Below are 23,981 nucleotides of genomic sequence, written 5' to 3' on the forward strand. Positions count from 1 at the left end.
CCTAAATAGTCAGTGCAGTTATTATCAAAATGCATATTAAATTAAGCCTAATTATTTTTAAAAAATAACATTTCAGCTGAGAAAAAAATGAATGAAATTTAATTTTCATTAACTAAGTTACTATTATTATGCTAGCATTATATATATGAATATATTCTATTTGTTTCTATCTGAATCATCTATAGATTAAATTTCAAAATAACCAAATATTTGGTCTGGAATGTGACTCAAATGATAAGGCACATGTCTTGCATGTGGAGGCGCTGAATTCAATCAGGAACTTCCTGGAATTGCACTAGTGGCTTCAAGAATATTTGGGTGTGGCCCCCACAAGAACAGCAATACCACCAGCCTCCCAGTCACCCCCCCAAAAAAAATAAAGAAATACTGTTAGCATATTAAAGGGAAGAATCAAATCTCAATGAATTTTAAACCAGTATAAATAACTAGAAATCACTTTAGCACCAAAACTATAAACTCCTCTATCAAATCTAACTAAGAAAGATGGTACCCTCCATTAAGACAATTAGGGTAGAGAGTAAGGCATGCATTGTGGCTAGAAAAATGAAAGCAAGATGATATCGTATTCAGCATTAAAAACAACAGAAACTTCCTATTCTCTAGGCTTATTAGAGTGGGGATAGTGTCTACAGAGTCTCCAGGGATAAAATCACCTGACATAAGCAGTGACTTTCAAGAGAGGGAGGGAGAAAGGGATGTGGGGAGGGAGAATAGATCCCTTAACCACCTGACCCTTTGCCTATCTTTTGAGACACACACTGCAATTGTTATTTATCTATTTGTTTATTTATTTTATTAGTGAAACACCACAAGTTACAGTTGTAGACTTATACACGTTCTTGCTTGGGTTTCAGTTATACAATGATCAAGTACCCATCCGTCCACCAGTGCGCATTCTCCACCACCAATGAACCCATTAGCCCTCCCACAGCCCACCCTATCCCACCCCCCATATCCCACCTCTGTGGAAGGGCATTCTCTTTTGCTCTCTCTTTCCATTAGGGTGTTGTGGTTTGCAATAGAGGTATTGAGTGGCCATCATGTTCGGTCTATAACTACTTTCAGCACGCATCTAGAATCCCGAGCGAATCCTCCAAATACCCTTTACTTGGTGTTCCCTTCTCTATCTGTGCTGCCTCTTCCCCAGCATGCGTTACTGGCTTCCAAGCCATGGAGCAGACCTCCTGGTACTTATCCCAACTATTCTTGGGTGTTCATCTGCCATCTGTTACTTTATATTCCCCAGAGTAGTGCAGTCTTTCTGTATCTGTCCCTTTCTTTCTCACTCATTTCACTTAGCACGATACTTTCCATGTAGAACCACTTGTATGCATAATCCATGACTTCATCTTTTCTAACAGCTACATAGTATTCCATTGTGTAGATGTACCAAAGTTTCTTTAACCAGTCATCTTTTCTAAGGCACTCAGGTTTTTTCCAGATTTTGGCTATAGTGAACGGTGCAGCAATGAACACACAAGTGCAGATGTCATTTCGACTATACTTTTTGCCTCTCCGTGATATATTCCCAGGAGTGGTATTGCTGGGCCAAATGGGAACTCAATTTTTAATTTTTTGAGAATTGTCCATACTGTTTTCCAAAAGGGCTGAACCAGTCCGCATTCCCATCAGCAGTGAAGGAGAGTCCCTTTCTCTCGACATCCGTGCCAACACCGGTTGCTTTTGTTCTTTTGGATGTGGGCCAGTCTCTGTGGTGTGAGATGATACCTCATTGTTGTTCTGATCTGCATCTTCCTGACGATTAGTGATGTAGAGTATTTTCTCATGTGCCATTCAGATTTCTTCTTTGACAAAGTTTCTGTTTATTTCATCACCCCAATTTTTGATGGGGTTGGACATTTTCTTCTTGTGGAGTTCAACCAGTGCTTTGTATATCCTTGAAATCCACTCCTTATTGGATGGGTATTGGGTGAATATTCTTTCCCATTCTGTAGATTGTCTTTGTATTTTGGATACTGTATCTTTGGCGATGCAGAAGCTTCTTAGTTTAGTATAGTCCCATCTGTTTGGGAGTTTAAAACTCCCAAAAAAAGGTTTCCACTTGGCTGGTCAGTGGAATGTCATCTTTGAAGATACATTAGCCTCAATATCCTGGAGGGTTTTGCCGACTTTGTCTTCAATGTACCTTATGGATTCTAGTCTGATGTACGAAACATAATAAATGTTTAATGACTTTTGGCCTAGCTGTATTACTGGTAATTTTGGAGTTTTCATTATTTTTTTTTAGCTTTGTTTTTTCCTTTGCTTTTTGGGTCACACCCAGCAATGCACAGGGGTTACTCCTGGCTCATGCACTCAAGAATTGCTCCCGGAGGTGCTCAGGGGACCATATGGGATGCTGGGAATCAAAACTGGGTTGGCCTGGTGCAAGCCAAACACCCTACCTGCTGTGCTATCGCTCTAGACCCATGGAGATTTCTTTTTCACTTGGGTTGTTTGCCTGGGGGAGGGGGCATAGGGGGGGAGGGGTGGTTACCAACAGTGCTTGAAGATCACTGGGGCTGGAGATTCAAGAGGTACTCTGGAAGCGATGCAGTGCCAGAAACCAAAAACGGGCCCAAAACGGGGTTCTGTGCATGCCAGTCATGCACTACATACCATGAAGCTATTTCCCAGACTTCACACCAGGTCATTTTTCCAACATTACATTTAAACAATCCTAAACGTCTGCAGCTCTTTTACACTGCAGAGCCAATGTTACACACAAATTTCCAGAAGAGTTATGTTCAGCTCAAATAATATCCCCATAACACATCTGCAGTTTTGGATTTGACTTCATAAAACATATAAGATCTCAACACAATAATATCCAGGGTTCCTTTATAAATCTGAGAGTACGTGATTCAGTCTCAAGCTCTGCAGAAATAGAGTGGGAAAACCCTTCACTCTCAGATTCTCAAGTTATGAAAAACTAGTTATGAGAACTCATCTGTACTAACATTATTAGAAATAGGAAGACGAAAGCCCATGTCAATGGAGAAAATAGCACTTGCCTCACCCAGTTATTTCCCAAATAAAATGAGATCTAAGTAGAACTTTGTGAATTAGAAAGCACATCCATGGTATTTCATTATACTGTTAAAAATTAAATACAATATTATTAATATAATTCATTCCTATAATATTCACTTATTAAATGCTCATTAAGACTATTTTCCAGGAATGAGTTTAGATTAAGATTCACTTGAAAATGTTCTGAATAAAGAACAAATTACTAGTTTAATATGTCAGTACAGAAATGTAATTACCAGAGTTCTTAAAAATTACCTTAATGGGGGAACACCAACAGAAAAGTCATAAAATTAGTACCATATACTAGTATAAATGACCCATGCGAGGAAATTTTCCTATGGCATTTTTATCACTTAAAAGTATTTAATTCTTTTAAGTAATTTTACCAAGGTAGCATTCTATAATTGACCCAATAATTGTTTTTACTGCTTTTTATTAACTTTGAATACATTTAAGTGACATTCTAAATATTATAATCTAATTCATTAGTTCCAATGTCTTTTCCAAGCACATATTAGTTCTATTTCCCCAAATAAATCTCTATTTCTTGCAAAAATTTTATCTATGTAGAAATATTTTTTAAGATTTTTAACATCCAGGATTAGGTTAAAAGGTTAAATGTACTAATTATACATGTTGGAAACTAAATACTAAATATTTACATTCGTACTTTATAACAGTGTTCCAAGTATGAATGTGGTATCAGATTTCAAAATCTGGCAACATAGCAGATTTGGAAAAAGACCTTACTAAAATAATTTTGAGATAAACACAGATACATTGTCATGCAGTTACTGAGTTTGCTACTAACAGTATTTCATAAAAACTAGAAATATACCAGATTACTTAATAAACTTTAACAGAAATTTAGCTAGATTATTCCTTGCGAGAGTATAAGTTTCTGTGATTTTTGAAAGACATTTGAAAATAGAGCATATTGAATTTTTTGGAGTTGGCTTGTAGTTGAAATTTCATATATGGCATTTTGTGAATGTGAATTATCAGCCATAAATTGAGTAGAAATAAGTTTTTGTCAATGTCCAAATAGATAAACCTTTGGGAGAAATTTATATTAATCATAATTCAGGAAAAACAAGTTTTTATGTTCATCTTCTCCCAAAATAATTTAATATGAACTACTATTTCAAGAAAAAATTAAATTATCTCAAAACATGAACTTAATCCTACATGAAATATGTAGTAAAAAGTAAAACACTTGGAAACTGTTTCATTTAAATGGGTTTGTTCGCTATTAGCTATCATCAATGATATCTAAAGGACAGTTTCTAGGCTCAGGATGACTCACACACCACTAGCTTACTTTCTCTGATGTATTAGTCATGCCTCCATCAACACAAAGGGATTAAGATGCTAATCTTTATCAAATATGAAATAGGCCTATGTTCAAGAGAACTAATAATGTTTTGTTAAATGTCCTAAGTTCCTAAATCCACTTAATTACTTATTGTCAATTCTCTATCATTTTAGTCAAAAGATAGTAAAGAGGCTTTAAATGCTGAATTGAGGGCCAAAATAACTTGATAAAAGGAGTAAGTGGTTTCACATGAGCAATATCATTTAATTCAACACTCTACTTAGTGATCAATCAAGCTCAGTCACTTTTCAAAGATGCTCTGTACCTGACTCATTCTAGGGGTTCAAGTATATGTTAACCTAAAACTTACCTGTCATTTCAGTTAAATAGCATAGTTTGATTAAAATCCTAATTCTTTTTTTGTTGTTGTTTCTTATTAGCTAACTGAATCAAGGAGAAATTTTCATGAGGCTGGCAAAAGTTCAACTATTCCAAACAATTATTTTATTAGTTTTCATACTATATGTCATTTCCTAGTTGGGTGTTCTCTGAGAAAAAAAAGCACCAGTAACCAAATCTCAAAAGATGAAAGTAGCAATACAGAATAACATGCCAGCAATACAGAATAACATGCCTATGATGAGTTATGATGATCATAGGAAGATTCAAACTCAGATTCAAACTCAGCTCTCTGGTTCTTGAGCTGACCTGAGTTCTGTAAAAGCAAAAAAAGCTTATTTTCATTACTGAACAAATACTGATTTCTTATCCAAACAGTAAATGACTAATTTACCATGTTTGCCAGACTAATTCTAAAGAATTTGTTATAAAGGTATCAACCTCAAAACAATTAGCTTAATAATAAAATTGCTTCTATTAAAAAAAGAAGTAAATAAAAGAATGCAAGAAGCAGAATTCTAAGTGAAATGAAATTGCCATCTTGATTGTAGAAGAAATCTAATTCGCACTAATTTTATCTACCACTATCACAAAAACTCACTAAAACATATGTCTTGGCACATGTGTACATATATGGCAAACATACGTATAAATAAAGTTTTCAGGTTAAAAACTTAAGTTTTCTACTTAAAAAAACTTAATACTTAAAAATGTTTCCATTCAGGGTCTGAGAGACAGTACAGCGGATAGGGCACTTGTCTTGCATATGGCTGCCCTGGTTGTGATCCCAGGCATCCCATATAGTACCTGGGCACTGCCATGAGTAATTCCTGAGTGCAAAGCCAGGAGTAACCCCTGAGCTTTGGCATGTGTTACCCAAAAATAGGTAAGGTAAAGGTAAAGGCCCTCCCGTTGATCGTCGATTTGCTCGAGCGGGCCCAGTAACGTCTCCATTGGAGACTTTGTTGTTACTGTGTCTGGCATATCGAATACTCTCGGTAGCTTGCCGGGTTCTCCGAGAGGGGCAGAGGAATCGAACTCGGGTCGGCCATGTTGGCCGCTTGTAAGGCGAACGTCCTACCCGCTGTGCTATTGCTCCAGCCCTTTACCTTACCCAAAAATAAAATTTAAAAAACCAGAAAATTTCACTCAAAAGAATTTTGTCATATTAAACTCAATATTTATGAACTACTTCTGAATTTTTAAAAGAACTCTAAAGTAGGTAAAGTAAAAAATTATGACATATTTCTTGGTCAGATTCTATATGTTTAGAAATAATTTATTATTTCTATATCTATATACATAACCAAGAATGAATGAGTATCCAATCACTGAGGTTGATAAGAATTTCCCTCTCCTCTCAAAGAAATATTATCTTTTCTTTGACATTTAGATTAGAGGATTTTAGAAATGCCATCAAGTAGAGACAATACTACATCTAGAAGTGAGAAATGTAAAAAGAATCAAAGACAAGGAAAACTGACAGATTTTCTTGCTCCCTTTACCCAAGAGTCCTTTATTAGTGATGCTTAGTGTTAGCTCTTAAATACATATGAAATTAAACTAATAAATAGGAGTCAAACATTGTGAAGAACAATCCTGTTTTTAACCCCCTGTTCTTTTAAAACTTTATAAAATCAGGAGAGGAGATGAGCAAAGAGTAAAATAATTGTAAACCATGAAATGGGAATATCCTAAAAAGTGCCTGCCTTTACAAAAAAATATGATTTTATTCTTTTTGATTGTAACCGAATTTTTGCCACATCTCCCACTGGTTTTATTGTTTGTTACATTCACAATAACATTTACACAAATACCCACTGAAGTTGTTTCAAATATGCTGCACTATTTAAAGATTCAGTCTTTATACCTGCAGAACTTCAAGTCCAGGGGAGATAGGTCAAAGAACAAATGGAAAACACATAGTAATATCATAGTCAAAGACAAGTATAGTACATATGACAGGCTCTGGGATGCAGTTAGGGGCAGAACAAACTGTTCTGAGATTTACAGTAGAAATAACAGACAAGCTCCTGCTAGATCCTAACAGGCAATGGGGCCATGGCTGTCATTTCAAAGGAGTAAGATCAAAGGAGGGGAAAAAGGACCTGAAAGTAGCTAGAAAACTTAGGTGGGCAAAAAGAGCAAAGGTAAAGAAAATCTAAACACAAACTGGTAATGATTCATGTTTTCCTAGATGACAAATAGGTGCCTTAAAATGGCAACCTAACAACAGAGGCTGGATTTAACTTGTGCACATAGATTTTTGCCTTGATTCGTTGTAGAATATCAAGGATTAACAGAGGCAGAGTGGAAAGACAAATGAGTGTGTGTGTTCACATTTCCTGGAATCTATACAGGGATCCAATTTCCCTTCACCATTGATGTAAGTAGCACCATTGATGTAAGGAGGAAACAAAGATTCCATTAAGGCTTATTACGTGACTTAGATATCCTGGCGTGAAAAATTTCTGCCCAAATTTATTTTATGTTAACTTTAATCAAGTGGTAAGACATAAGACCTCAGTATTTGCACATTAACTAATGTCCAAAATTACCTTTACTTCTAAAAACTATAAACTCTAGTCAAGAACTCATAAATAAATGTTAGTTTCTCCTTTCATTTACATAAAAAAACAATTAAATGGAAATGTTGTTTGGGTTTCCTTTAAAAAAAAAACCCTACTTTACATGTAGACATTTCTTTTAAATAACTGGCAGAAATAAGACTTTTTTTTTAAAAAAAAGCTTCATTTTGTTGATTTACTTGGTTTTCAAAAAAAAAAAACAGGGAATAGCAACAAAGTTTCATAATCACATGCCACGTAAATCTATCAAATATAATCTTGAGGAAGAAATCTGAATGTACTAGAAACTAATTTAACAAAGTATCAGTTTAATAACTTAGTTTATAATGTACTCAAGGGATCATTCGTAACTGGAACTATCCCTACAAACCATGATACTTTTCTTCTTTCTGCTTTCTGGCTATGAAATTCTTTAGTACATGAGTGTATTAGTAAAGGACATTTTAGTAGAAACGATCTCCAAAAAGAGAGTCTATTCCTGGCAATCCATGATTTTTCAAGCACTTACTAAAGATGACTTTGAAATTCAGTGGACTCTCTCCAAATACTCAGGATTTGGTACACTATTGCCATAACCATCACCATCACACAAAATAACTTGGCCCTGCATTTACTGAGGATGGAATCTCTATGTCAAACTTGTGACACATCTATGAGGAAATAAATGTTGAATTATTTCTCCCCAAAGTTTTTACGTGAGTACTTGTTACAGTGAATAAAATAGGAGTCAAACATTGTGAAGAACAATCTTGTTTTTAACCCCCTGTTGATTTACAGGAGAGCTTATTTTGCTGTTCTAAGTAACAAATTATTGGTAGAATTTTTAAAATTTCATTTGGAAAGCTAAGAATTCATAGTGTCACATAAAATGAAAACATTTTGGAATAAAATTAAATATGGGTAACACAATTACATGTAACCATTAATGAGGCTTATACTAAAAAGTATCTGGAAAAATAATTCTTCCATAAGATGGATTCTCCCATATCTCGTATATCAGATATTGAATATTTATTATACTTTGCATAAATCTAAGTGTTTTTTTCACATTCCTTTCTTAAATTGCAGCAATACCAAAAAGGTTTTCTTCAGAGGAGGTATGATATGTTTTAAAATAATTACTGACAAATCCATCAGCTGCAATTATGCCATCAGGACTTTACTTCCTCAATTTCTAAACAATTACATCACCCAAAATGGCATACAAAAACTGTATAGCCTGAGCATTATGGTTTAGCACATATTGTTACCCCAACTGTATCAACTTTCCCTAGCTCGGTTCTATTAACTCTGTAAGGATTTCAATAAAAGCATTTTACTTGTCTATCGAGATATTCATTTTTCATTGTGCCAGCTAATTTGCCACAAGAAATGTACATCCTCCCACATGGTTTACACATCTCATGTCTGAACAGTCACTGCTATTCTTAGTCATTCATAAAACATGCTGATATCTAGTTCAATTCCCCTGTAGTACAGCATTATTTTAACCCTCACTTGCTGACCATCATGGAACAGCCTTTGACAATCATTTCTAATGCCCACAAGAACAGGCAACAACTTTATTCTTGTCATATTCTACCATTCATGCAAAGACACATACAAAAAGTCCCAACACTGGATTCCCTTGCTGGTGTCACCAGCAGTCAATTTAGTGGTGATGGGACCTTAATGAAGGTAAAATACACGTTAAAATTTTATTAAAACGACAATTAAACAAAGGAACAAAAACTAGTTTCTAGCGTTAATTGTCTTATTAGCCAGCCTGTAACATCACATTTTCTGTGTGTACTGTAGCTTCTTATTCTAAGGGACACTAATTAGTTTTAAATGGTGTTAAATACCATCCCTGCAGTTGCAAGTGCTTCTCTGGGATTTTTACTGGAGAAAAGAACTCCTGTAATTTAAAACCACTTTGTTTTCTTCAGTCACAGCTGTTAAGGAAACACTGACCTGTGAAAATGTGGGGCTTTTCCTTCTCTAATGTCGCTAATAGTTTATCATTTTTAGCCTTTTTCTAACACATCTTTTCTCCCTGTACCAGTGCTCTTCCATCATTCCCATCCCCCAACTTGCTTTCAGCAGAGAAATAGCATTGAGTTGGTTAAGCCAGTCTCTCTTTCCTTCTCCCTCTTACAAAGCCTTGGCTACCCTAAAAGAAAATTCTGTAACAACGTGTCAATTTTACATTGGCCACAAAGACAACTTCTGTTGGAGGAGGGGGAGGAAAGAGGGACTGGAGCTTGGCTGTCCCTTGCCACAGACAGGGATCTTTGTGGGAATCAGAAAACATTTCCTGCATAAAAAACGCAACACACACTCTGGTAGAAGGCTTGGAGCGCCTGAAGGAATAGGCATCACCCGTGTCCTCAAAAGAAAGGAACAGATCCATTCACCTTCCACAGAGGAAAGTCCTTTTCTCAAAATATGCCAGCTTTCTTGAATTATTAAACACAATCCACAATCTCAAATCCTCTCGCAGCTCCCACCGGAGTCTGTGTAAAAGCTGTGAATCACTCCAGGACTTTCTCCTTTTCCTCTACATTTCTCTTGCACTGATTTGGTTTTGCATTTCTGCTTTTGATTTTGTTGGCTTCTCCCCAGCTCTCCCCGACTCCAGCCTCCCTCACCCAACACCACTTCCAGCTCATCTTTGGACAGTTCTCCTCCAGTATATCAATGGGGAACCAAGAAGGTAAGAGCAAATCCACTCAAGAAGGGCATCCTTAGAGCACGTGGTTTAATCCACCACCAACACCACCCCCAACCACCCCCACAACTTCCCTGCCCGCACCAAAAGCAGAGCTGGCGCTTCCTCAGGCGCTCTCTGAGCTCAGGAAAGAGCGAGCACCTGACATGTGGAGTGCAAAATTGCTAAAACAATAACCCGGGTCTGTGGGGGAGGGGTGCGCCCTGTGCAGGCGTCCGTTGGTGGATCTGAACAGGTTTATTATTGAGTTTGGGTCACCTTTTCATTGCCAAGTAGTTCGAATCTGGAAAGGGGTAGTAAATGAAAAGATGCCATGGAGGAAAGAAAACACTGAGGAAAAGGGCCTTTGCCTGAGTTTAAGGGAGCTATAGACTGGTCAGTTACCTGGATAACTGTGTGTGGCCCCAAGGTTGCAGCCCCTGAAAACTCAACTCCCTCGCTCCTCACTAATCACCAGCGGGAACTGCTTCTCTGGCTGTGCAGTGGCCTGTGGTTCCTGGCTAATCCCAATACCATCCTCTCTGCCCCATGTCGAAATGCAGGAAATCTACAACCGCTCTAAGAGACCTGCATCTGAAACTAACACAAAACCAGAAGAATACAAAGAGGATAGAATAACGGAGCAGTTGAGGCTAAGGAAGCGCACTAACAGTTTGGTCCCACACGCCCCTCCCCCTCCAGCGCGCCCACTCCCGGGTGCACTTACCTTCTTTGGGCGGTCGCTTGGCCTCCCGGGTAAGATTGCAGACCTGGGTGGTTTGCAGCTCCTGGGTCAGACAGCCTTCCGTCTGCTCGTTCAGGGGTAATACCACGTTATTTAACAAAACCAGCGACTGGTCGTCGATCCCCCACTCTCCCAAATGCTGGGGGCAGGTGCATTTTGTATACATGATCCCACATGATTCTGTTCTCCCGTTTTCTGATTTTAAGCAGCTCTCCAACCAAGTGCATAAGACATGGCAACCGAACTGGCTTGGGCTCACCTTGTTTAATACCAAAAACTCAAAGAAAGATTTCTGATCTTCTTCCCCCTTTTTCTGTAATCCTGGGAAATCGGTTGGAAACACCCGACGAATCTGAATAAAATTTTTATCATATTGTAGAAAAACAAAAGCATTCTTGGAATCGCAGAGTTGCATTATAGAATGATTCTTTCTTAAAAGATCCTTTATTTTTTCATGGGAAAAATGATCAAACTGATAAGCCAGGAGGGAAAAGTTAGAGCAGCTAAGGTCCTTTTTGGAAAATTTCAGGTAAATGCTATATTTGGTTGGATCTGGATTTTCCAGCGTCCAAGTGCAGTTTGTAAAGTTTTTGGGAAACATTTCACTTACAGAATACGATCCATAAATGACTCCCTTCACCAAAGTTGAACACCAGAAGTCTTGGGCAGCATTAAATCCAAACATAACCAGGAGATAGGTGGAAAATATATAAATCAGCAGGTTACGAACAGCCTTCATCCTATGTCATTTGGCCTGTAAAATGGTAATAAAAGCAAAATGCAAGTAGGAGTCTACACGCATTGAAAAAAATAAACTACTTCCAATATTACAACCAGCTGTTTTCAAGATTTCGGGGAGAAAAAAAAAAACGTTTAAAAGAAGGGCAGGTAATTTTTTATTTTATAACGCAAAAAATTATCTGTTCCTGTGTGAATAGCGCCCTCACGTGGTCATTTACAACAGCCAGATTCCTCACTTAATTTTAAAATAATGTCTAATAGATTAACAGGAGGTTCTAACTTGTCTAGCAGTATTTTCTCCAGGTGCATTATAATTCTACTGAAAGAAGAAAAGCATGTTTTAATATGCTGAAAATGTTGACTTTTGTAATATTTTTAAGCACCTAGACAACCTTTTTTTCTCCCTTAAGATCTTTGCCTGCAATAAACATCATCTCACAAAATCTAATCTGATAATCTGGGAACAGCTGTCATCACATTATTTCTCTTCTTTTAAATGTGAAAAGTAATTAGGATAAATGATGGTAACCATTTAAAAAGCATAAATTATAATACGTTATAGATAAAAAAAAAATCATCTCCCAGATGCCTCTACTTGTCTGCTCAGGGACCACCTTGTGAATTGATGAAATTTCCTCTGGAAAAAAACATTCTCATTCATGTGGAATAAGAGATGTTTTTAAATCATTACCGGAGAAAGGGCATATATGGGTACATACACAGGGAAGACTTCTTATTGAACATCACCATTGGGAACCAGGATTTAAGGCCATCATTTCAATGTGACATGCCCTCTTGGGATACATAAAGTAGATCACTGTATTAGGATCTGTTTCCAAAGATGGTATCAGTGAAAAATCCTAGAGCCAAAGTAACTGAGGAGACTTCAGTTTTTCAACATGATTTTTAAATATAGGGAAATTTTATCTAGACTCATACTATAATTTGAAATTCACACATAAAAAGAAAAATGTAACAATTTTCCTTTGCTAGCAGATTTCAGTAATTGAATTGTTTCCTTTCCAACAACTCCAAAGGCCTTCCTCTTTCCATTCCTTTTTTTAAAAAAATCTAGCCTTGCATAATAAAGTAACCCTGGGTTATATTTACCTCTGTAAGTTGTTATCCAAAAATAACTTGAATTTTTTTCAGCTTTAACCTTTAGGAAGTTATTTCTTAGAATATATTGATACTGCTTTTATTTTTGTTTAGCCTTTGAGCTGATAAAAGTGATGCCAAGTTAATTTTAAAAGTCTTTAGGTTGTAGTCTCTTCCACTATTCTGTAAACAGAGACAGACATACAGACATATAGATAGTTAAGAGTTTTCATGTCTTTGCCTGGGTTCTGTCATTGAGCCAAAGAATAAAACCCTCTTTCTTCCCATTGCATAACACACAGCAACGCATGCACACAAATTCCTGTGACCAAAGTCTCTGAAGACAGATCTGCATTTTCCAGATCTTATTTCCAATTCTGTATTTCTGTACAGGCAAAAACACCCAACTCTAATCTCTACATGCAGCAGTTCAAATAGCATACAAACTGCTAGGTGGATAAAAACAGTGTTCTCTGTTCCAAGCATGCATTTTGTGGGGGGAAATTAAGATTAAGATCATTTCAAGGTTTTATAAAACAGGGAAAGTTGTAGTGAATTCTGGAAATAATTTCCGATTTTTCCCCCCCTTGCTGTGGCACTTTGCAGGCAATGCAGGTCTGCGCAGTGTTCTTCAGGATAGAGTGTAGGCGTTGAGAGCCAATGTGACAATAAGTGTCTAAATTAGGAATTCCGTCCATGAGAAGGGGCTTCATTTTATAATCGGCAACTCCAAAAGAGGTCGTATGTCTTTTCCTAATGAAAGGTGCTACTTTGGCTTCCTTTTATTTGACAGTGTGTCTGCATTGCTGTGCCCATCAAGAATCAGAGTGGGAAATAGCTCAGATTTCACTTTCATGCCTGCTCGCCAGAGCAAACCCCCCACCCTCGCAGGGACATAATGACCCTTATTTTATGTATTAAGCTTTGCTATTCCGAGTCTTGTTTTGTTCTGTATAATACAGAATAAATCACGGAACCTTCCTGCCCCCCATCACCCCCCCCCCCCACCTCCGGTACCCCACTGCAGGGCCAGTTGGAACAATTTTATCTCTCTGTTGAAAAGAGAATGGGGTTGGGGGAGGTCTTCAGGGCTTGCCACCAAGAGCTCAAGGCTGGTGTCTTTTATTTATTTATTTATCTGGTTCCTGCTGAGAAGCAAACCGGCGTTTAGTTTAGCTCTCCTCAAAACTGATTTTTTTTTTTTACTGGGTGACACTTTAGTTTAGTCGAACATAGACGGCGCCATCACTCCACTGAATTTTCCCCCCAACAGAATACCCGCTGACTCCTCTTCTGTTAACTTCCTTTTAACCTAAGCCCCCCTCCCCAATATAATCACCCCAGTCATATCCAGCTCTCAGCTGGGTTTCTATTTATTTACTTACTTATTTAGGTCTCTCTGCCTATTTCTTCCCACCCTGACCATCTCTGGATCAACCCAGACTTCTCTTAACTTTTCAACTGCGGCGTTTAAGTGGATGCAGACAGTCGGCTTTGCTCGCAAGCCCCTCCGTGGGGCCAGCAACAGCCTCTCCATCCTCCCCCTCCCTCCGCAAACACCTCGCCGAGAGCATCCCGGCGGCGACCCGGGGCAGAGAGAAGGTGACCCCTGGACCCCCCACCACCACGATCCTTACCTTCCACTCCGAAAGCTCCGGGAGGCTCTTGCTCTAAGACACCACCAGCACAGGCACGCGTCCCAGCAACAGTGACGGAGAGACTCCCCTTCGGTCCCAATCACCGTTGCCCATTTTACCCGGCTCGGCTTCAAAAAAAAAAATCAGGATTTATTTATTTATTTAAAAAAATGCACATAGAAGAGATGCAAAAGATGGGGAATTTGGGGTTGCTGCTGCTGGTGGTGGTGGTGGTGGTGGTGGTGTGTGTGTGTGGGGGGGGGGGGGGATGAATCAAACAGGGAAAACGGGAAGGGAAAGGGAGAAAAAAAAAAAGCAGCCTCCAGGACCCCCGGAGCCTGACGCCGTATCCAACCGAATCCGATCTTCAATGAGGGAGGGAGGGGAGAGAAGCCCCCCTCCCCTCCCTTCACCGGAGAGAGAGTCTAAGCGACCCCCCAAATGCAAGTGGCTTTCCGAGCGAGCGAGGATGTTGGCTGGAACCAAATCGTGCCCCCAAGCCACCGATTCGCCAAGAAGCCAAGAAAGCGCGGAGATGGAGAAGTGGCCGGCGGCGGCGGCGGTGGCAGCAGCGGCTCCGGTGGACGGGTTGGGGCGGTGGGTTTAGTACTGGAGAAGTCGCGGGGGGCTCGGCAGAGCTCGAGCTTTGCTCCTGTTTTTCCGCTTTCCTCCCTCCTCCTCCTCCTCCTCCTCCTCCCTCTATCCCCCCCCCCCCAGCAGGTAACTGCTGCACGGACGGCGACTCAGGGAGAAGCCGGGGAGGTGGGGAAAAAAAAAAAATCCTTGGCTGGTGATGTCGAAAAGCTGTTTGAATGCCCAGCTAGGAGGGAGGCGCGAGAGGGAGCGCGATAGTAAAGCTCGGGCTCGGGGGGTACGCGCGCGCGCGCGCGCGCGGCGCTGGCGCTCCCCGGGCCGCGCGCGCACGCCGGCGCGTACCGAGCCGAGGGCGCGCGTACCCCGGGGCCCGCGCACTCGCGCGCGCCCGCGTCTCGCGCGTGCTCGTGGGTGCGCGCGTTCCCCCCCCCCCCCCACCCACCCCTCCGGTCTTCCTCGCCTTCCTCCTCCCCCCCACCGGAGGCGCGCGCCGCACCGCCCCGAAGCTCGACGCGCTCGGTGCCTCCTCCGCGAAGTTCGGCCTCATGAGGGCGCGCGGTGGGCTGGCGTGGGGGGTGGGGGAGTGGGTGTCGGGGTGGGCGAGAGACGCCCCCACCGAGGGAGGAAGGGCGGGAAAGAGGCGGGCGGGAGCTGCAGCCGGGCCCGCGGTGCCCCCCTGCGCAGTTACGGATGCTCTAAACCCAGCACGTCCAGAGAGCAGGATGTTTTTTTCTGCATCTGGGAGGTTCTTTGCGTCCTCAGTTCCCAGCGCTGGGGCTGGCGGCGGCCAAATGTAAGAGCGATTCCTGGGGGGGGGACGGTGCAACCCTGGGGTGGGGGCAGAGGGGGATGCTGAGGACTGGGGAAGCGTCTCTAAAGGCTGAGAAGTAAATACTGGACTTCATGGTCTTTCTCTTTCAGTCCGGACCGGTCGAGTGGCCCACAAGCTGTCATTGCAAGCACCAAGATTCCCAGTGACTTGCATCCCATCGCAGCCCTGGGGTCCACGAGCTCAACTACTGAACTGCTGCGCGTCTTCGGCTGGAACAATACTAGTTTTTTTTGTTTTGTTTTGTTTTTTTTTTGTTTTTTACCCCCCCTCCGGGAGGCTGCAATTAACATCTTATTTGTTCTGGCTAGATACAGGCTTTGTCCGGAGCGCGGTGCGTGTGGAGACCGAGGTTGGGCATCTTGCATTGCTTTCTGCATGGCAATGGGATCTGGTTGTGGGATCTAAACTTTGGTTTTTGTTTCCTTCGTGTATCCGATTCTTTTCAAGTTTCCCTAGTAACAGGTTTGGGGACCGGTGTGGGAAGAAACCAGGGGGGAAGGGGAAGAAACTCCCGGGTTTCTGTGTTTGGCAAAGGGGAAGGGGGTGGGAGACGGGTGCATTTTCACCGTCGCCTACATTTATAATTTTTGAATGTTTGGTTTTGGTTTTGGTTTTGTTTGTTTGTACCTCCCGAACAGGGAACGGACAAGTAATTGATGCAATAGCTTCAGATACATGCTGCAGAAGGTTTGGCTTACTGATGTTGTCTCTCTTGTAGACGCAGTTGATGGTTTGCAAAACAAGTGCTAAAATAGTGCGGTGATGGGGTGGGAGGAGACCGTACTGGGCAATTCTTACAAAGTGTCTCTGTCTTCCCAAGGGTCACTGCTTGAGCGGCAGGTGGAGTTGAATAAAACAATTTCACTCATTCTCTCTAATCTGTCTACGTTTTCCCCCCTTCCTCTTGTTCCTCTCTCCTGGGGCAATTCAATAGCCAAGAACATCACATTAAAAGAGGATTACAGTGGAAACCGGAAGGTGCCAATGATCTTTTATTCAATGGAGTTGTTTGAAATATTAAAATTGGCCTTTTACTTCTTAATACATATTAATAGGGTGAACCTCTTCAAGACTTACTCTTCTAGGACAAATGTTCAGAATAACACCCTGTAAGGGAAACAGTTCATCATTCCCCATTCAGCAGGCTTTAACTATGTTCCAGGAAAATTCAGTGACTGAAAGAGCAGCCTGGTGGCGTTTTGCTTTTATGCCGTTTTTGATATATTGCTATTTTTTTTATTCGTTTAAGCGGATGTTAAAGGAAAATAAGCCTTATGACCAGGGCATGAGCAAAACATTGAGTCTTAAGCAAACACATTTTATTTTAAAAACAAACAACATTCAACAAAACAGAGCAAAAACATTTTATTTTTTTAACTCTTCTAGGTTTAACTCAATTCTATCATTTTGCCTCCCCAGTAAAGAAATTAATGAAATGATTTAAAATAGAGAAAAATAGAATGTTGCATAATTTTTACATTAAAATGATAGAAAACCTTGAGAGAATTGGATATACTTTATATATATATATACATATACATATATATCTTACAATTTCTCACACTCTCTGAACACAGAAATTCCCATGTTTCGTGGAAATTCTTAAAGTCATGAACAGTGACATAAGAATGACAGCCAAAAGGGACAAGTTATAAAGCCCCACTCTGGAAAGGAAAGGAAAACTCCGCCTTGGGATCATTTATATTCAAGTAGAACGCAGCCATGGGTCAGAGAGAAAACAACCCTTAATAAAGCGCTTCACCCTTCACACTGTTTCCCATAACCTTCATAAATTGCAGGCTACTGAGCCGGCCTGATGATGATCCTGCTGAGGTATATTTATAGCAGATGATTTGTGGATAATAAATATGCTAAGCAAGACACAGTCTCCAGTAACCTGGAGCTGGTTTGACTTCCTCAGGGGGTCATAATCAAGAATCTCCCAAGAAACCGTATGTGGAAAATCTGGACCCTGACAACAGCACAATCCAAAGGCGAACCCATGAAGAAACACCTTGTTTCACATCTGTGTATGCTCCCGTGAGCAGCACTGCTGAGATATTGACCAAATGACAAAAAGACAGGACTGATTCACACTACTGTGGATTCTCTGTGTGCTTTCCTCTCTCTTGAGATTGGTCTATTTTTATGCTTTAATATATTTTTAAATAGCCATTTTTAATTATACAGCCTTTCTTGCCTCTTTTAAAAGTGTGCATCTATAACCATACACATATATACACATCAATTTTACATATAGGCATTAGGTGTGCATATCTGTTCATGTACATATACATGTGTGCATGTGCATGTATAGAAACTTGTCATATGTATACATGTGTTTCTTTGATAGTTATATATTGGTTTGGGAGGGTGCATTCACTACACTGTTTTATATATCTCTTACCCCCCCAAACATCAAAATAATTATATAGATGGCTTTTCATTTAATTTTCTTGGCCAAATTTCAAAGGAATTACTGAGAAATAAGTGTTAGCACATCAAAATGTTGATTTGTATTGCTTTATAAATTGACCCAGGCATATAAGATTGAAGTTTTAAATTTATTTTTCTTATCACTTATACATTTCACTAAGTTTAGAGAAATTAAATTTCTGGTTTTTTGCCTCTCTATTTGACTCATTATTTTCCTTATTAAGTTTAGTTGTACTACACTTGAGAGTAACCCCAATCTACAGGTGATACTTAAAATTCTCTGATACAAATAATGAGAATAAATCTGTAGAACATGGATTGTTCAGTTCTAGAAAATATTTTTCCCCATGTCCCTTTTTCTCATACTCCTTCTGGTATGAATAGATTACCACATTTTAAAATTTTTAATTTGTTTAGTAAAGCTTTTAGGTCTACAAAGAGGTTTGTAGAGTTTTTCCTTACCCAATATGCTCTTTATCCATATGTAATGCAATTTTTTTTAAAAAATGCTTTGGGAAACCCTAATCGCATAATTAATAGCAGGGAATTACTATAATATATTCAGAGATAAGAACCTTATTATTATTTACTTCATATAATCATTTCTTATTTATTTTAATCAGCAAATGCATTAATATAGTCTGTGTTAATAGAACTGCAAGATTAAACCCTTATAACTATGTAGATTATGCTTAAATTAGCATTTTAACTGCATAGGTTACCCTTTTTTTTCTTGTATAAAATAGTTATGCTTGTCAGTAAATAAGCTAATTCTCCTTGGTATCTAGCAAAAAACAAATGTCCTTTCTTGAATTTGGACATTTCAAAATAAAAAGTACATGACAGAAGCAGTCAAAGTCAGAGGAGATAACAGGATATGTGATGGGTACCCTAAGGTCGACAAGCACAAATCTGCCCTATTCTATTGCCAAAGTTATTCTAGCCTAAACAGCCAATTCTCTCCCCACTAATTCTGTCATTATGTCTTTATCAAGTAGTTGGAAGGATATTGTATATAAAGTATTTTGTATGTATAAAATTATTATATAGAAGATATTTTTGTAGTTTAGGTAACATGGTTACAATAGTATAACCATTTATGATCTTGCTGTACAAAGTTGCTCCATCTTCACCACCAGCAAAGTGCCAAGACTCACTACCATGTAACTATGTCATCTCTAGTCTGCTAACCTCTTCTACCCCTCTACTCACATGGCCTGGTAATCTGAGTTTTATAATTGAAGTTGAAAGATTGACATTGTTCAATAGTGTCATTCCCTTGTTTCATCTCTATACCTCTCAGATGAGTGAGCAAGTAACTGGTTATCAACATTCCTTCCCTCTACAATGACGCATAAAACACAAACATTGGTTTAGAAAATTTTGTGGCATCAATTCTCAAGGCTTGATTTGGGATTCAGAAACTGCCATTATGATTATCACATAATGTCACATTTGCATGTAGGGGAAGAATCTTGGAAACTGGTTTGAAAACCTAAAAACGTGTGTGCTGTTAAAAATCAGTTTATTATGAAACCATGTTCTTGTCAATTATTTTGTTTATTATTTTTATATAAGGTTACTAAATATAAGTACCTCATGCTAACCGATTGCGCCACTGGAGCTGGAGTGATAGCACTGTGGTAGGGCTTTTGCCTTGTGCACAGCCAGCCCGGCCGAGCCAGGTTCGATTCTTCTGCCCCTCTCGGAGAGCCTGGCAAGCTACTGAGAGTATTCAATATGCCAGACACAGTAACAAGAAGTCTCACAATAGAGACATTACTGGGCCCGCTCGAGCAAATCGATGAACAACAGGAGGATAGTTTTGTTTTGTTACTAAATATATGCTATCATCTTTATACTGTCACATACTGGTTCAATGCTTGAACCACTATAAAATAATTCACTGTGTCAGTCATTAATAACTGTATACAGTTATTTTTTTCTTTTTGGAGGAACAACATCTGGTGTTGCTCAGGGAACCCCAAGGCTAATACTGGTGATGTTTAGCCATCTGAGACGGGCAGTTTGTGCTACAGCCCTTGGGTTCAGCCTTTCTCTAGTCCTGCAAAGCCAGGGACTACCAGAGTAACTTCAATGTTTCTCAGGCCACCAGGGTCATACATGCGGATGTTTTATGCTATGTGATAGCAGATATCAAACCAGGGTACAGTGTTTATAAGGCATGAACCCATGACCTGGAGCCAAACTCGTACATAAAGCTCTCGGTGCCATACAACACGACATCCCTATTTACCTCTTATCCTCAGCTACACTATTACCACTTCCAATGTCCAAACCACAGAAACATTTCTGGGTCCCAGAGATATCAATTGTGTTTCCTCTTTAGAGCTTTTCTACATAGAAATTGGGCAAATTTCGCCATTAGACAACTTTCACTGGTTAGCCTTTTATTTGTCCCTCAGATTTAATCTTCAAAATCCTGTTTTCAGGAAGATTTCTTTAAAGATATACAATCTCTGGTGCACTGTCCTTATAAGGTTGTTTTTATAGTATACACAGAGTTTCATTTAATTTGGGGTGGGGTTCCCAAGAGGTGCTCAGGAGCCTGGATGTCCCTTCCAGTGATTCTGGGCGAGTGGCATTGGTTCAGTGAAATGACCAGAAGATGAAGTGTTGTTCTTGTTCCAAAGTTCCAGGGATTATACGAATGATAATATTCAGGCCATACCTGATATTGTTTTGGGTACCTTGTCGTGATAGAGATTGAACTGGGGTGGGCCACAAGCATGGCATGTACCTTAACCCTTATACTCTTTCTTGCATCTGGCTAAATTTAAATACTTAATTGCTGCTGACTTTCTCTCACCAGACAGTAAATTTCATTATTACATACTCTTGCCTAACTTAATCTCATCACTATGTGTTTAACAGATATTCAATGAAGGAATTGGTCGATATTTGAATCATGATAAATGCCATATATTTATTAGCTATACCCCATTGGAGTTTATATTATTTTAATATATGTATTACATGTCACTAGAATTCTTTCTTTCAAGAACTTTCTTTCCTGAAATTGTTCCTCAAGTAACATATTCTCCAGATTGTCTGTTTTTACAACTGCTTCCAGTTGAATGTATCTCAGTTTATCACAGTTTTTTTTAATGACATACTTTTTAAAAATACTCCTGACTTTATAGTTTATATATAAGAAATCTACTTGTTCAGGTCAAATAAAAACTTTCACTCAGCTTTTACTTGACAAAACTCTGTAGTTTTTAAGATGAAAATCTTCATGGTTATATGTAAAGATAATAAAGCATAACTCCGAATAAACTAATTGCTGATGTATTTAATAAACAATTACTATGACAAGCCATATGCTCTTTAGAAAAAGGGTAGCTGCACTTTTCTTCATTTCTGTTGGACTGTTACTAGTCACTATAGAATAAACTGCAATTGTTTCCAGTCTTAGAGGAGAAAGATAAGATGTCACAAGTGCTATAAAACTTTTGGCAGGAATGGGGTATGTATGTATGACATTGTTTTTTAAAACAGAATATTTACCAGAAGTAACATGTGATTAGACATTTGAAGGAAAATAATAAAAAAATATTTTTTACCCTTTCTCCTATACACGTTTGTTTGTTGTTGATACTATTTGTACAGTACCTGGGGTTGTACACAGACTAGGTATGATACTGAGCTATAGTGCTTATTGGGGGATGCCCATCAAATTGTAGTGTTCATACACCCAACATTAATTGCTGTTCTTGCACACACACTCACTGTGAGTTGCACTTTTAGTTGGCAGATACATGTTTTGTTTACAGTATTGCTGGGGTTTGCTTCAGTGCTTATAACTATGTTCATTAAGAATCAGAATTACTAGCCATTGCCCAAGCACGAACTAGAGCAATAGCACAGCGGGTAGGGCGTTTGCCTTACACACAGCTGACCCAGGTTTGATTCCTCCATCCCTCTTGGAGAGCCCAGCAAGCTACTGAGAGTATCCCGCCCCCATGGCAGAGGCTGGCAAGCTACCCGTGGCATCATCAAAATGCTAAAAACAGAAACAAGTCTCACAACAGAGACATTATTGGTGCTGGCTCGAGCAAATCGATGAATAACGGGACAACAGTAATACAGTGCCCAAGCACATCTTTGTAGTTATGTTTACCAAGAGGTACACCATCTTTTGGTACTTACAAGTCTGGTTGTGGTCTGGCCAGAAATCACATGCAGCACTCATAATTGCGGACAGCAGTGCTGTCAGTTACCAACGTAGCACTTCTAGGGTTCTGCTTGTTGCATGCGGGACACCAAGGACTCTAAGGCATGGCCATATACTTGAAAGTCAGGTAGACTGACTCACAGTGCTATTCGTCTGGAACCAGCAGAAGAGAATATTAACCACTTTGAGAAGAACAACTGCTTGAGGTAGAAGAAAACACCACATTCAAGGGGAAAAAAAATAAAGATAAGGGAAGTGACAGGAATGATAGAGCCAGTGATAATGGATGAAGTTGATAAGAATTATAATGCAAATCAGTAGGTATTTTGTTTTAAAAGCCATATTTATTAAGGATCTGTAAATTAATGAACTCATTCAGATTTATATGCTTAACAATATGGTATAATCTCACTAAAATATGAGTAAGTTAGCAATGATTTGAGGAAATGAAATTATTTGATAACAAGAGAAAATAGTGTTAATGATAAGAATAAATAGTCAAGAGCACACTGCCGTACAGAGAGAAGAAGGACCACATGGAGGGCTGGCTCCACAACTCCTGGAGAAGAAACCAAGTTCCAAAAAGAGCCGAGATCACCGGGAAGTCCCAGATGGGGTAGGTGCCACATCCCGCCTCCCCCAGATGGACCCCCAGTGACCAGAAGCCTCCACAAGCATAGCTCGAGTATGCGGGAACTAGGACTTTTCCTCCAAACCACTGAGACCATCCCGGCCCCCAAATAACCTCTGATTCCGGAAGTCACGCCCACGGTCCGCCCCCCGGCGCCATCTTTACAGCACACTGCCAAACAGAGAGAAGAAGAACCACATGGAGGGCTGGCTCCACAGCTCCCGGAGAAGAAACTTTTCCTCCAAACCATCTCTATATATACAAAGTGATCAATGGTAAGTAAATCACCCAACGTTTCTCCCTGAAAATCAGAGTTAAGTTTGGAGCACGGTCACAGCCCCAGAAGCACAAGGACTTAATGCAGAACCCAGCAGCTTAGAGCAGAAAAGTGAACGGACTATGCGTTAATCCAGGCCATCATGTCTGCCCGGAGGGGAAAGGGTGTTGCCCCATTCGCCCTCTCCTCTCTGGAAAGAAAGATGGCGGCCGCATGGGAGCCTTGTGGAGAGCAGTTATGAGCCGGGGGTGTGGGGGCGTCTAAAACCTCATGGGAAGGGGGGCATTCCGGTCTGTCCTTCACACCCTACCGAGGTCACCAGTTGCCCCCCACGAGCGGCTCCCCAGCACGGCCACAACCCCAGAAGCACAAGGACTTAATGCAGAACCCAGCAGCTTGGAGCAGAAAAGTGAACGGACTATGCGTTAATCCAGGCCATCATGTCTGCCTGGAGGGGAAAGGGTGTTGCTCCCTTCTGCCCTCCTCCCTCTGGAAAGAAAGATGGCGGCCTCATGGGAGCCTTGTGGACAGCAGGTATGAGCCAGGGGTGCGGGGGCGACAAAAACCTCATGGGAAGGGGGGCGTTCCAATCCGTCCTTCATGCCCTACCGAGGCCGCCAGTTGCCCCCCCACGAGCGGCTCTCCAGCACGGCCACGACTCTAGAGCACAGAAACCAATTTCTTAATTATCTGACTCTCAGTAGAAATACTTCCAGGGTTAATTAGCAAAATAGCGGAAATCCAAAA

The 23,981-nt window shown here is 40.1% G+C and overlaps 1 protein-coding gene across 4 annotated transcripts in view; it reads right to left on the bottom strand.

The window, feature by feature from the left end:
• Nucleotides 1-14,421, bottom strand: part of ADGRB3 (adhesion G protein-coupled receptor B3) — a 799,823-nt gene extending 785,402 nt beyond the window's left edge. For 3 of the 4 annotated variants that reach the window (XM_056108361.1, XM_056108354.1, XM_056108337.1), the window contains exons 1-3: nucleotides 14,267-14,420; nucleotides 12,642-12,812; nucleotides 10,773-11,544 (exon numbers count right to left, since the gene is read on the bottom strand). In XM_056108361.1, coding sequence (XP_055964336.1) covers nucleotides 10,773-11,529 — 757 coding nt within the window. In that variant the 5' untranslated portion in view covers nucleotides 11,530-11,544; nucleotides 12,642-12,812; nucleotides 14,267-14,420. Of the gene's footprint in view, nucleotides 1-10,772; nucleotides 11,545-12,641; nucleotides 12,813-14,266 lie in introns of all 4 variants that reach the window. The other variant, XM_056108346.1, reaches the window with a different exon arrangement.
• Nucleotides 14,422-23,981: the final 9,560 nt, after the last annotated feature.

Source organism: Sorex fumeus, unplaced genomic scaffold, assembly GCF_029834395.1.
Source record: "Sorex fumeus unplaced genomic scaffold, SorFum_2.1 ptg000008l, whole genome shotgun sequence".
NCBI lineage: Eukaryota > Metazoa > Chordata > Mammalia > Eulipotyphla > Soricidae > Sorex > Sorex fumeus.